General features: G+C 46.2%; 1 protein-coding gene across 1 annotated transcript in view; it reads right to left on the bottom strand.

Moving 5' to 3' along the window:
- Window positions 1–14671, bottom strand: part of LOC126424766 (esterase FE4-like) — a 189915-nt gene that overhangs the window by 50408 nt on the left and 124836 nt on the right. The window contains exons 6-7 of the mRNA XM_050087517.1: window positions 12597–12771; window positions 2781–2953 (exon numbers count right to left, since the gene is read on the bottom strand). Coding sequence (XP_049943474.1) covers window positions 2781–2953; window positions 12597–12771 — 348 coding nt within the window. The remainder of the gene's footprint in view (window positions 1–2780; window positions 2954–12596; window positions 12772–14671) is intronic.

The following is a 14671-nucleotide window of genomic DNA, read 5'->3' as shown; positions in this document are numbered from 1 at the left end:
TAAACACTGTGGCCTTCTGCCTTTAAAGATTATGGTAACATATTTTAAAATTTTGAAGTTAATTGTGTGGCTCAGCCATTGGTATTGCACATCGCTTATGTTGCTTCTTTAAATTATTTTATTTTATCTTATTTGGATTTTTATCTTGTTGATTTTTATGATTTCTTGCTGTTAAACATGCTGACCTTCTGGTTTAAATCTATGGTAATATATTCTGAAGTTTTGAAATTTAATTGTGGCCCTCAGCCATTTGTGTTGCACCTTGCGTATGTTGCTTTTTGGGGTTTTAAATTGTTTTATTGCCGTCTTAATGGAAATTTTGATTTTTTTAAGATTTCTTGTTGGCCTTCTGCCTTTAAAGGTCTATGGTAATATATTCTAAAATCTTGGAACTTAATTGTTGACCCTCAGCCATTTGTATTGCATTTTGCGTATGTTGGTTTGGAATTATTTTATTGCTACCTTAATTGGATTTTTATCTTGTTAAGATTTCTTTTTGGAGGCCTTCAGCCGTGAAAGAGTTGCATTCGGTAAAGATTCGGCTATGTGCCGCTATGGTTGTAAGGATTATTAATTTACGATAAATGACAATTAGAAGCAGAAACTGACCTCAACGCTTGGCGCTTTCCACAATCCTATTACCTGTTGTGCCCAGCGGGTTTAGCGGGCGTATCAGTTCCTTGGCCTACTCGATCACCAGACTGTTCTCCAATTGAAAAGGACATCATCAGAAGACAACTCCACCACCATCCACAAAAAGCATTAATCGTCTCCGTATTGACTGACCGAGTGGAACATTCTTCATGCAGCACCTGTACGGCACGGTGGATGCAGCTTGTATGCTTCCCTTCAACATTCTGGCTATTACACCGGTTATTAATGTGCCAGCGCTTCACACTTGCAATGGCTTACCTCGCGATTACATTAATCTGTAATCTTGGAACGTAATCACTTAAATACGTTACGTAGACGAATGCATTCCCGGAACATCGCTACTCTACATTAATCATTTACTGGTTTAGGATATTTTCAATCAGTGTACTATACACTCCTGGAAATTGAAATAAGAACACCGTGAATTCATTGTCCCAGGAAGGGGAAACTTTATTGACACATTCCTGGGGTCAGATACATCACATGATCACACTGACAGAACCACAGGCACATAGACACAGGCAACAGAGCATGCACAATGTCGGCACTAGTACAGTGTATATCCACCTTTCGCAGCAATGCAGGCTGCTATTCTCCCATGGAGACGATCGTAGAAATGCTGGATGTAGTCCTGTGGAACGGCTTGCCATGCCATTTCCACCTGGCGCCTCAGTTGGACCAGCGTTCGTGCTGGACGTGCAGACCGCGTGAGACGACGCTTCATCCAGTCCCAAACATGCTCAATGGGGGACAGATCCGGAGATCTTGCTGGCCAGGGTAGTTGACTTACACCTTCTAGAGCACGTTGGGTGGCACGGGATACATGCGGACGTGCATTGTCCTGTTGGAACAGCAAGTTCCCTTGCCGGTCTAGGAATGGTAGAACGATGGGTTCGATGACGGTTTGGATGTACCGTGCACTATTCAGTGTCCCCTCGACGATCACCAGTGGTGTACGGCCAGTGTAGGAGATCGCTCCCCACACCATGATGCCGGGTGTTGGCCCTGTGTGCCTCGGTCGTATGCAGTCCTGATTGTGGCGCTCACCTGCACGGCGCCAAACACGCATACGACCATCAGTGGCACCAAGGCAGAAGCGACTCTCATCGCTGAAGACGACACGTCTCCATTCGTCCCTCCATTCACGCCTGTCGCGACACCACTGGAGGCGGGCTGCACGATGTTGGGGCGTGAGCGGAAGACGGCCTAACGGTGTGCGGGACCGTAGCCCAGCTTCATGGAGACGGTTGCGAATGGTCGTCGCCGATACCCCAGGAGCAACAGTGTCCCTAATTTGCTGGGAAGTGGCGGTGCGGTCCCCTACGGCACTGCGTAGGATCCTACGGTCTTGGCGTGCATCCGTGCGTCGCTGCGGTCCGGTCCCAGGTCGACGGGCACGTGCACCTTCCGCCGACCACTGGCGACAACATCGATGTACTGTGGAGACCTCACGCCCCACGTGTTGAGCAATTCGGCGGTACGTCCACCCGGCCTCCCGCATGCCCACTATACGCCCTCGCTCAAAGTCCGTCAACTGCACATACGGTTCACGTCCACGCTGTCGCGGCATGCTACCAGTGTTAAAGACTGCGATGGAGCTCCGTATGCCACGGCAAACTGGCCGACACTGACGGCGGCGGTGCACAAATGCTGCGCAGCTAGCGCCATTCGACGGCCAACACCACGGTTCCTGGTGTGTCCGCTGTGCCGTGCGTGTGATCATTGCTTGTACAGCCCTCTCGCAGTGTCCGGAGCAAGTATGGTGGGTCTGACACACCGGTGTCAATGTGTTCTTTTTTCCATTTCCAGGAGTGTACAAAATCTGTCTTTTGAAATCCAAGGATGCAAATGGTTCAAATGGCTCTGAGCAATATGGGACTTAACATCTGAGGTCATAAGTCCCCTAGAACTTAGAACTACTTAAACCTAACTAAGCTAAAGACATCACACACATCCATGCCCGAGCAGGATTCGAACCTGCGACCGTAGCAGTCGCGTGGTTCCGGACTGAAGCGCCTAGAACCAATCGGCCACAGCGGCCGGCTCCAAGGATGCAGCCAGAGGCTATAACCTGGTCGAACATAGTTTTACAGGTGGTCAGGTGACCGTGTCAGAGGAAAACTCACTGCGCAGAGGTCAAGCTTGGTGTCGGGTCCGATTTCGCGGTCCCCGAAGTAGAAGCGCCGTATCTGCTCTGCCACGGCGTCCCTGTCCGCTTCAGGGCAGCGCAGGTTGGTGGGGATCAGCAGGCGGGGGTTCTCAGCGTAGGTTGACGCGTGGATCCAGAACGGTGGCCCATCTGCGGAATGGAGAGAACATCGAATCAGATCAGTCGTACGGTCGTAACATCTGCATTTACATCCACGTCTATGCGCTGCAAAGCACTATGAACTGCATAAGAGGCGAAATTCTTCTTTTTCAAGAAGAACCTACACTACTGGCCACTAAAATTGCTACACCACGAAGATGACGTGCTACAGACGCGAAATTTAACCGACAGGAAGAAGATGCTGTGATATGCAAATGATTAGCTTTCCAGAGCATTCACACAAGGTTGGCGCCGGTGGCGACACCTACAACGTGCTGACATGAGGAAAGTTTCCAACCGATTTCTCAAACAGCAGTTGTCCGGCGTTGCCTGGTGAAACGTTGTTGTGATGCCTCGTGTAAGGAGGAGGAATGCGTACCATCACGTTTCCGACTTTGACAACAGCGATTGCGGTTTATCGTATCGCGACATTGCTGCTCGCGTTGGTCGAGATCCAATGACTGTTAGCAGAATATGGAATCGGTGGGTTCAGGAGGGTAATACGGGACGCCGTGCTGGATTCCAACGGCCTCCTATCACTAGCAGTCGAGATGACAGGAGTCTTATCCGCACGGCTGTAACGGACCGTGCAGCCACGTCTCGATCCCTGAGTCAACAGATGGGGACGTTTGCAAGACAACAACCATCTGCACGAACAGTTCGACGACGTTTGCAGCAGCATGGACTATCAGCTCGAAGACCATGGCTGCGGTTGCCCCTGACGCTGCATCACAGACAGGAGCGCCTGCGATGGTGTACTCAACACCGAACCTGGGTGCACGAATGGCAAAACGTCTTTTTTTTCGGATGAATCCAGGTTCTGTTTACAGCATCATGATCGTCGCATCCGTGTTCGGCGACACCGTGGTGAACGCACATTGGAAGCGTGTATTCGTCATCGCCATACTGGCGTATCACGAGGGGTGATGGTATGGGGTGCCATTGGTTACACGTCTCGATCACCTATTGTTCGCATTGACGGTACTTTGAACAGTGGACGTTACATTTCAAATGTGTTACGACCCGTGGTTCTACCCTTCATTGACATCCCTGCGAAACCCTACATTTCAGCAGGATAATGCACGACCGCATGTTGCAGGTCCTGTACGGGCCTTTCTGGATACAGAAAATGTTCGACTGCTGCCCTGGCCAGCACATTCTCCACATCTTTCACCAACTGAAAACGTCAATGTTGACTTGTCACAATACACCAGTCACTACTCTTGATGAACTGTGGTATCGGGTTGAAGCTGCATGGGCAGCTGTGCCTGTACACGCCATCCAAGCTCTGTTTGACTCAATGTCCAGGGGTATCAAGGCCGTTATTACTGCCAGAGGTGGTTGTTCTGGGTAATGATTTCTCAGGATCTATGCACCCAAATTACGTGAAAATGTAATCACATGTCAGTTCTAGTATAATATATTTGTCCAATCAATACCCGTTCATCATCTGCATTTCTTCTTGGTGTAACAATTTTAATGGCCAGTAGTGTAATTAGCCTACTCTTGTCCTCACAGTCAAATGGTTCAAATAGCTCTGAGCGCTGTGGGACTTAACTGCTGAGGTCATCAGTCCCCTAGGACTTAGAACTACTTAGACCTAACCAACCTAAGGACATCACACACATCCATTCCCGAGGCAAGATTCGAACGTGCGACCGTAGCGGCCGCGTGGTTCTAGAATGTAGCGCCTAGAACCGCTTGGCCACACCAGCCTGCTCTTCACAGTCCCTGTGAATCTTAAGACATCTCGGAATAACTTGCATTGTACTAAAGGGCAAAAACTGTAGGAGAAGACACTGTTTGGAAAACGTGAATCAAATAGTCGAGAACATAAAGCCCAAGTGCTAGTCTTATTTGAAGACCTTCAGAGAGGAGAAGAAGCCGCGGTGGGCAGCATCAAACCAATAGGAAGACTGATGACACGAAAACAGTACATACGTGACTCTACATTACGCGATTTACTGTTGTAACAAATAATTCGTTACGACAATGCAGTTTGTTGGGTTCCATACCGCAGTCGGTAGAAACGGCACCCATACAGAATCACTTTATAGGTCGTCGGTCTCTTAAGAAACTTTCTTCTGAAGAACCGGTACACGTATGAAGCTGAAATTTATGTCACATTCTAACATCTACTGTTCCTTGGTGGTGTGAAAAAATTAAGCTTCTAAGTAAATTCAAACAGTAGATACGGTCATTCATGTCCCATATTTCGATACTTGCAAAGTTACCAAAAGCTATAGGGAGCTTCCCGTTGACTAGTAACATGATATTTGACAAGAACGAAGGTTTCACAGTACAAGTGAAGGAAAGATAGCAAAATCCTAAAACATTTAATTTGTAATTAAAAGTTTTATTTATTTATTTTGCGAATTATTGTCCGTCAGTACGTCTGTCTGTTCACCTGCTAAGACCACGCTTTTCTCAGAAATTGGTTGAAATTTATGTCAAATATTAAGGTTTGCGGCGTCTTGGCGGTGTCAAAACTTTAAGCTTTGAAGTAAATGCAGTCAGAATATTTGGCTGCCTGTGAAGATCGCCTTTTTTCTCTGATTGGTTACGTTGAAACGTATGTCAAACGCTGAAGTCAACGGTTTGTTGGCGATGTAAATAATTTAAGCTTCAAAATCAATGCACTCTAATGACACTAAGTAAGTCACATATTTTGATACTCGCAAACTCACTCTTCAAAACATAGAGATGAATTATCTAGATATTTGTTGGCGCCGGTGGTCCAGAGGCAAAGTGCATGCCAGTAAACTGTGAAGTCGCGGGATCGAGTCTCGGACGAACTACGAATTTTTCAGTCTTCGTTTTGTGAAGAGTCGCCACGAAGTACAACTGGTTCGGATTCCACATATTAAACTGTAGGTCCCGTTTTGCCGATTGGATACCTGGGGTAGGCAAGTCGCCGAAACGGCGTCCAACAGAAAGACTTGTACCAGGCTATTGACACACAAGGTATCATTATCATTACCTATATGCCGGAAGGCTATAATTAAATTTTCCCTGTTTAACACGTCACAACATGGAAACTAATTACCGTACAAGGACCAAACTTGGTGGAATTAATGTCAAGTATATGGGGAAGAGAAACAATGCAGAATCAGATCAATTACAACACTTTTAATGTGCTACAAAACAGCACAATATGGCTTCCATTAGTACCCAGAAGAGTATGAAAGCCAAGGAATGCATTCTGCACAGCAGAACGAAGTATGCCCGTGGGAATGCTGGCTACCTCTCTTGATATACTGCGCTTCAGATCAGCAAATGTGTGAATGTCCCCCCTGGCAAACCCTGTCCTTCGGGTAGCCCCAAAGCCAGAAATCATAGGCAGTGAGATTAGGTGATCGTGCCGACCAAGCATTTGAAAACGATCTGCTGATAAGTAGATCTTTTCTAAATGTGTTTCGGAGAAGCAGGTGAACTTCATGAGCGATATGTGGTTGGGCCCCATCTTGCTTGAAAACTGTTGAGTTCTACGCGTCTTTCTCGTGTAGGGCGGGTATGACACGCCGGTGAAGCATATCGCAGTAACGCCGGCCAGTCACACTGCGCGTCTTTGGTCCTTGAGCGCCAAGCTGTTTAAAAAAAAAAAAATGGGTCAATGATGAACGTAGCCGTGAAGCCCACCACATGGTGACACGTTCATCATACAGGGGAACTATGCTCAGTGACTGGAGGTGAAAATCCCAATACTCGGCAACTCTGTGTGTTCACGCACACCCCTCAGAGAAAAATGAGCTTGTCAACTTGAATCCTTGCGAAAAAGTGAAGTCAACATGTCGTTGTGCATACGGTGGTGCAAGCTGCTGTACGGTACGGATCTTGCACCGATACCATTTGAGAATGGTTGGAAGCACCTTCCGTACAGTGGACCACGGGATGTTCAGCTGTCGTGACACCGCACGCGCACTGCCCGACGATCGGGAATTGCGCGCAGCGTTGTCTGCCATAGCAACAGCGATTTCCTCAACCACCTGTGGTTCAATCTGTCGTCGGCCTCTTCCCGGAGCGACGCTCCAGTTGATTCGAACTTCTTTATCATTCAGCCGGCGATATTCGCGAAGTGTAGCTGCAGCATTACTGTTGTTTTGATAATACAGCTTCATCAATAATGCCCTGCTCCTATTGTCCAAGCTCGTGTTGGCACGTCAACAAGTGCACTGCGACTGGTCAGGTGTGGGAGATCATGAATCACGATGACTGATCACGGCACCTGGTGGCCATAACTGGAACTAGACGGTGGCACTGTGACAATCGCGCACCCCATATTCTGGACATCAAAGTTGCCAAGTTTGGTACTCGGAAAGGCAAACCTACATTTCTAACATTTGTAGACTTAGAGAAAGCTTTTGACAATGTTGATTGGAATACTTTCTTTCAAATTCTAGAGGTGGCAGGGGTAAAATTCAGGCAGCGAAAGGCTATTTACAATTTGTACAGAAAGCAGGTGGCAGTTATAAGAGTCGAGGGGCATGAAAGGAAAGCAGTGCTGGGAATGGAGTGAGACAGGGTTGTAGCCTATCCCCGATGTTATTCAATCTGTGTATTGAGCAAGCAATAAAGGAAACAAAAGAAAAGTTCGGAGTAGGTATTAAAATCCATGGAGAAGAAATAAAAACTTTGAGGTTCGCCGATGACATTGTAATTCTGTCAGATACAGCAAAGGACTTGGAAGAGCAGCTGAAGGAATGGACAGTGTCTTGAAAGGAGGGTATAAGATGAACATCAACAAAAGCAAAACGAGGATAATGGAATGTAGTCGAATTAAGTCGGGTGATGCTGAGGGAATTAGATTAGGAAATGAGATACTTAAAGTAGTAAAGGAGTTTTACTATTTGGGGAGCAAAATAACTGATGAAGGTTGAAGTAGAGAGGATATAAAATGTAGACTGGCAATGGCAAGGAAAGCGTTTCTGAAGAAGAAAAATTTGTTAACATGTGTATACATTTAAATGTCAGGAAGTCGTTTCTGAAAGTATTTGTATGGAGTGTAGCCATGTATGGAAGTGGAACGTGGACGATAAATAGTTTAGACAAGAAGATCACATAGCTAATGAGGAGGTATTGAATAGAATTGGGGAGAAGAGGAGCTTGTGGCACAACTTGACTAGAAGAAGGGATCGGTTGGTAGGACATGTTCTGAGATATCGAGGGATCACCAATTTAGTATTGGAGGGCAGCGTGGAGGGTAAAAATCGTAGAGGGAGACCAAGAGATAAATACACTAAGCAGATTCAGAAGGATGTAGGCTGCAGTAGGTACTGGGAGACGAAGAAGCTTGCACAGGATAGAGTAGCGTGGAGAGCTGCATCAAACCAGTCTCAGGACTGAAGACCGCACCAACAACAACAACGGTATTTAGTTTCCGTGTTATAACGTTTTAAAGATGGAAAGTTTAATTATAACCACCTGGTTCGTAATTAAGTTGGTATGCAACCCTGAGAGCGTGAGTCCTACTCCAGCTTGTCCGGTTTTTCATTATGGAATCGTAATTCTATCGTAAAATTATTAATATTTTCCATACATAGAACTTTTCTTACATGAGCGCTTGGAACCATAATGATGTGTTCTGATTTTCTCTGATAACTAAGTTAATTATTTTGTTTACATCACTTAGTTGACAGGAGTGGACATTTGGCAGGCAGTTTCATACATTTTCCACTAAGATTCGGTTAAGTTCAGAACCTACGCCCTATTTCCGAGCCCTTTACGTAAATTATCAGGTGGTCAAGTGAATTGCTGAGAAGAGGTTTCAGGAGTGATGCAATCCATATCATTCACGAGCGGAAGCCGAGTTGTAACCGACACTCCGGGTGCAGTAGGAATCTCAGAAGAACGCCTAAGAATCACGAGGCAGGCGGTGGAGAATGGCGGCATTCCAACCTGCGGCAGCAGACAGTCCGTTTTAGTGGAAGCCTGCATACCACTGTTCAAAAATGGCTCTGAGCACTATGGGACTTAGCTTCTGAGGTCATCAGTCCCCTAGAACTTAGAACTACTTAAACCTAAGTAACCTAAGGACATCATACACATCCATACCCGAGGCAGGATTCGAACCTGCGACCGTAGCTGTCGTTCGGTTTCAAACTGTAGCGCCTAGAACCGCTCGTCCACGCCGGCCGGCTCATACCAGTGTCTCAGGAGACTAACTATCCTAGCTGTGGTTCACTATTAGCCTTTTACTGTTTCCAACTTTCTGTTAATGTCTATATACAGCACCTGTGCCAAAGAGAAAAATTCTGGTGAAGCAGACGAGAAAGCAGTATAATCATCTTGTGGTGTTGCAGTTCGTCTTATGTCAGTGTTTGTTATGAAAATAGAACGAAGAATTCAGCCTTATGGAAGACACCTTTCCAGTTTCGTTTTACCCAGACATGTTTCAGCACTTTTTGTGCTATCTTCAGTGGGTTATTTTATTTACTTACTTACATGAAGCTATTGGATATTTATGTTGGTAGCTAATCTGCTACAAATTCTACGAGTTGTGATAGATTTGATGTTGAAGTGTTCTGGCAAAGGTGAATACGCTGATTTCTGTGACTTATGGTCGTTTGACAACGCACTTTCCACGAATTTTCAAACATGGGCACAGTTTGCGCCGCCATTACGTGTTGTTGTCAATACTCAATGGCTTCATATAAGTAAGAAAATAAAATAATCCGCTGAAGATAGCACAAAAAGTGCTGAAACATGTCTGGGTAAAACGTAACTGAAAAGTTGTCTTGCTTAAGGTGGTATTTCTCGTATAGTTTAAAATGTTTTGCCTAAGTGAAACGAAACATGTATGGCGACGAAGAAAAGGCATGTCAGTAGTTGCGTGCACAGCCCCAGTAGTAATATTAACTGATACAGTACCTACTGAAACCATGTACACATACAAACATAAAAAAAAGTTTTGCATCACCTCGGTTCCGAAATTTCATAGAATTGGAATATATCTCAACATAAACATCATTTCCGCCCTTTCTACTGCTCGTGAAAACCACACATTGCATGTTGTACCACCATACAGCTAAACCTTCAGAGGTGGTGGTCGAGGCTGCTGTACACACTGGTACCTCTAATACCCAGTAGCACGTCCTCTTCCTTTGATGCATGCCTGTATTTGTCGTGCATACTATCGACAAGTTCATCAAGGCACTGTTGGTCCACATTGACCCACTCCTCAACGGCGATTCGGCGTAGATCCCTCAGAGCGGTTGGTGTGTCACGTCGTTCACAAACAGCCCTTTTCAATCTATCCCAGGCATGTTCGATAGGGTTCATGTCTGGAGAACATGCTGGTCACTCTAGTCGAGCGATGTCGTTATCGTAAAGGAACTCATTCATAAGCTGTGCACGACGGAGGCGCGAATTGTCGTCCATGAAGATGAATGCCTCGCCAATATGCTACCGATATGGTTGCACTATCGGTCGGAGGATGGCATTCACATATCGTACAGCCGTTACAGCGCCTTCCATGACCACCAGCGGTGTACGTCGGCCTCACATAATCCAACCCCAAAACAGCAGGGAACCTCCACCATTTTGCACTCGCTGGACAGTGTGTCTAAGGCAGTCAGCCTGACCGGGTTGCCTCCAAACACGTCTCTGACGATTGTCTGGTTGAAGGCATATGCGACACTCATTGGTGAAGAGAATGTGATGCCAATCCTGAGCGGTCCATTCGGCGTGTTGTTGGGCCCGTCTGTACCGTGCTGCATGGTGTCGTGGTTGTAAACGTGGACCTCGCCATGGACGTCGGGAGTGAAGTTGCGCGTCATGCAGCCTATTGCGCACAGTTTGAGTCGTAACACTACTCCTGTGGCTGCACGAAAAGCATTATTCAACTTGGTGGCGTTGCTGTCAGGGTTCCTCCGAGCCATAATCCGTAGCTATGGGCCTGGGCGAGGCATGTCATCGACAGTTCCAGTCTCCCTGTATCTCCTCCACGTCCAAACAACATCGCTTTGGTTCACTCGGTGACGCCTCAACACTTCCCTTGTTGAGAGCCCTTCGCGGCATAAATTAACAATGCGGACGCGATCCAACCGCGGTATTGACCGTCTAGGCATGGTTGAACTACAGAGAGCACGAGCCTTGTACCTCCTTCCTGGTGGAATGACTAGAACTGATCGGCTGTCTGACCCCTCTCCGTCTAATAGGCGCTGCTCATGGCTGTTTATATCTTTGGGCGGGTTACTGACATCTCTGAAGAGTCAATGAGACTATGTCTGTGATGCAATATCCACAGTCAATGTCTGTCTTCAGGAGTTCTGGGAACCAGGGTGATGCAAAACTGTTTTTGATGTGTGTAAATGGAGTAATATACCAATATTACTCTGGAAGTGTCAGTATTCTTAAGAAGTGGGACGATTTAATGTACTATCGGATCAAATGTATCTGGACACCTCTATGTGATACAGAACTGTGCACTAGAGTTCATTAGAGGTGGACCCATCAGATTAAAAGACTCAGAGTGTATTGTGTTGTCATCAGAGAAGCAGCAACAGCAGAATGGGACAGCCAGGAGAGCCCAGCAGTCAGGATATCAGCTGAGAAACAGATTCATCAGGGACATATGAACCCTGCCAATCTTGACTGTCGATGAGGAAATTGTGAAGTGGAAACTCGATGGAACAACCACAGCTAAACCAGGACAAGAGAGATCTCATGTAGTAATGGACAAGTTGTGGAATGTCGTTGTAAACAATTCGGACAAAATGAGCATTAGAAATCACTCGGGAGTCCCAAAATGCTACCAGCAGTCCAGGTGCCACAATTACTGTGGGTACAGAGTTGAGAAGAATATGGTACAATCGTCGAGCAGCTTCCCATAAGCTACGCATTTCTGTAGCCCACGCTATGTGATGCTTGAGGTGTTGCAAAAAGCGAATGACCGGAAATAAGTGACTTCGAGTGATGCATCATAGCATATCCAGTGGCAATCCTTTCGAAGGGTCCGAGTTTGGTGAAAACCTGGAGAACGTCACTTGCGACCCTCTGTGGTATTAACAGTGAATTGCAGAGGAAGTGGTGTATAGTATGTGGATGGTTTCTATGGTTACAGTGCTCTTTCCTTATTGTGCTTATGTAAAATCTAAATACAGAAGGATGGGAACTCATTTTGCAGCGTTGTGTACCGTAGAGGAACGGCTCAGACATGATGATCGTTTGTATCAGCGTGACACTGCACCTTAACATAAAGCATCTTCTGTGAGGAAATGGTTTGTGGACGAGAACATTCCTGAAACGCGCTGGCCTACCCTGGGTCCCGACTTGAATCCATTGGAACACCTTTGGGATGAGTTAGAACATCCAACATGACTACCTTGTCTGGTTTCCGCTCTCAAGGAAGAATGGGCTACCATTCCACCACAAACATTTTTTCATTGAAACTGTCCCCAACAGACTTAAAGCAATCATAAAGGTGATTAGGAGACACATCCCAAATCAATGTCCACCAGTAAGTGTCCAGATACTTTTGATCAGTTTGCTCAAACATAACCTATTGAGTAACAGTTGCAATGCTGAGGCAACAGCAATCATTACAGTCTTTTTAGAATGGCGCATACAATTCCGCTCTAGGGAGTGCCACAATGCACAGCTGACTCACTGTAGTATTCCTGTCACATGCACTGACCTCCAGCGAACACTGAGCCCTCGTGGGTGGCGACGCCTGTGATGAAAGGCACGTGCTGGAAGTCCCCAGAGACCAGCAGCTGGGTAGGCTCCCTTGGGAAGAAGGCCCCACCTTCAGCATCAGCTGGCTCCACTGCTGTGCCCACAAATGGGAGTATCACACTGCGAGCCTTATCCTGCAACAACAGACGTTTATCAGGGGAAGAAGGCCACCACACTGCATGTAGGGGCATCGCCTTGACAGCTCTGTGGTCTGTCCTGATGGTGGTTTCAAGAACTTTCCACACTAGCCAACACTGAAAACGTGAGCTGCTCAGAAAGTGTTTTTCACTGTCCCCACCAGTTACACGGTTCGACAGTTTCTGCATTTTGTATCAGAAACGTCTTTCCCAATTCTGTTTTAACCGCTTAAAGAAGTACAGCTAGCTATATTAAGCTGATTAAGATAAAGATAAAACTATAACTTCAACGAAATTCAGAAGAGAATTATGTGTACCCTGTCTTGAATGGAACAGTATGTTTTGAGTACACTAGTTATTCTGTGCACATGGGTTACTTCGTGACCTTATCCCTTGCGACTTACCAATTTATAACAAGAAGAGTTGTCAAAGGGAAAAAGCAGCCAAAGTGCTGTTATTTCAACATTCTACAGCTCTTATGAGACCTAAAACATTGGAAAATCTATATCATAGTTACTATGTACTTTAGACACCACCTGTGACACAGCCATCAAGCATACAGTGATGTACCACTGTTTGCTGTAGCCTTGACCTGCAAACAACACTTCCTCTGGAGGTTAAACGAAAACACTCTGCATCAGAAGATAAAATCCAGGTTGCTTCAAATGAACCTCGAGCAGCTATCACCATACCCTGTGTCACTTGCTTCACCGAAGCTCCAAGCCAATATTTTTCTTCTTGATGGCTATTTAAGTCACTGCCCTCTTACTCTGCAGCCAGTGCCTGCTCCAGACGTATGCTAGCTTCAACTAACAGCCCATCAGTCAGAGTTCACAGCCCCAAGGTGATAAAGGAATGTCTCACCTCAGTGTCCAAATAATCTAGCCATCAAAAAATGGTTCAAATGGCTCTGAGCACTATGGGACTCAACATCTTAGGTGATAAGTCCCCTAGAACTTAGAACTACTTAAACCTAACTAACCTAAGGACATCACACACACCCATACCCGAGGCAGGATTCGAACCCGCGACCGTAGCAGTCCTGCGGTTCCTGACTGCAGCGCCAGAACCGCACGGCCACCGCGGCCGGCATCTAGCCATCACTGAGTCATCTATGGCTCGTCACAGATCACGGTGTTACAGACATCATCCAGCTTTCAGCAACATACTGCTAGCTGCCGACCACGACCTCACAGACTTGGGCCACCCTCAAGCATCCTATTGCTCGCTGTTGAGCGCAGTTTTGCGAACTTCGTCCATCATGAAGCGACCCAATGCAAATGAGTGAACATGTCCTCATGTATGTAAGGAAAATTCCAGTGCAACATCAAGGCTGACTTTCAGTCTGAACTGTATTGGTATTTTGTTTATTAGATTATAAAAGATTCAGTTGTCCCTTGCTGCATTGACACATCAATTATTCGTGTGTTGTTTTCCACAGTCATGAACGTTAAAATAGCAGTAGCCCATGCTGAACAACACCAGATGACGACTGCTACCGATAAAATGTGGGTTGTACGTATCTAAGGGAGCTGGTAACATAGCTGCCTAGTGCCATTTTTTGGGCAATGGGGAGGGCCATACAGACCAGAACAGTACACAATCCACATGATGGCTTTCACCACTAGGTATCCATTACAAACTTTGGTACTGGCCCCCACCACTGTGGTGCACAAACATGATGAACAAATGAACACCTGGTATTGATCCAGGAACCATGGCATCAGGTGGTATTTACCGATGAGTGCAGGATGTTTACAAGTACTGATAATCCTACCAGCAGAGTGTGGAGATGGTCAGGTACAGAGGTATCATACACAAAGGTTAACACACAGTAAATAGTTTTTATGATAATTTTAGGGCTGTGCAGCATCAAGAAAGCATCTTCACACCTGTC

Source organism: Schistocerca serialis, chromosome 10 (genome assembly GCF_023864345.2).
Source record: "Schistocerca serialis cubense isolate TAMUIC-IGC-003099 chromosome 10, iqSchSeri2.2, whole genome shotgun sequence".
Taxonomy (NCBI): domain Eukaryota; kingdom Metazoa; phylum Arthropoda; class Insecta; order Orthoptera; family Acrididae; genus Schistocerca; species Schistocerca serialis.
Note: the sequence above shows the minus strand (reverse complement) of the source record. Positions and strands in the feature narration are given on the sequence as shown.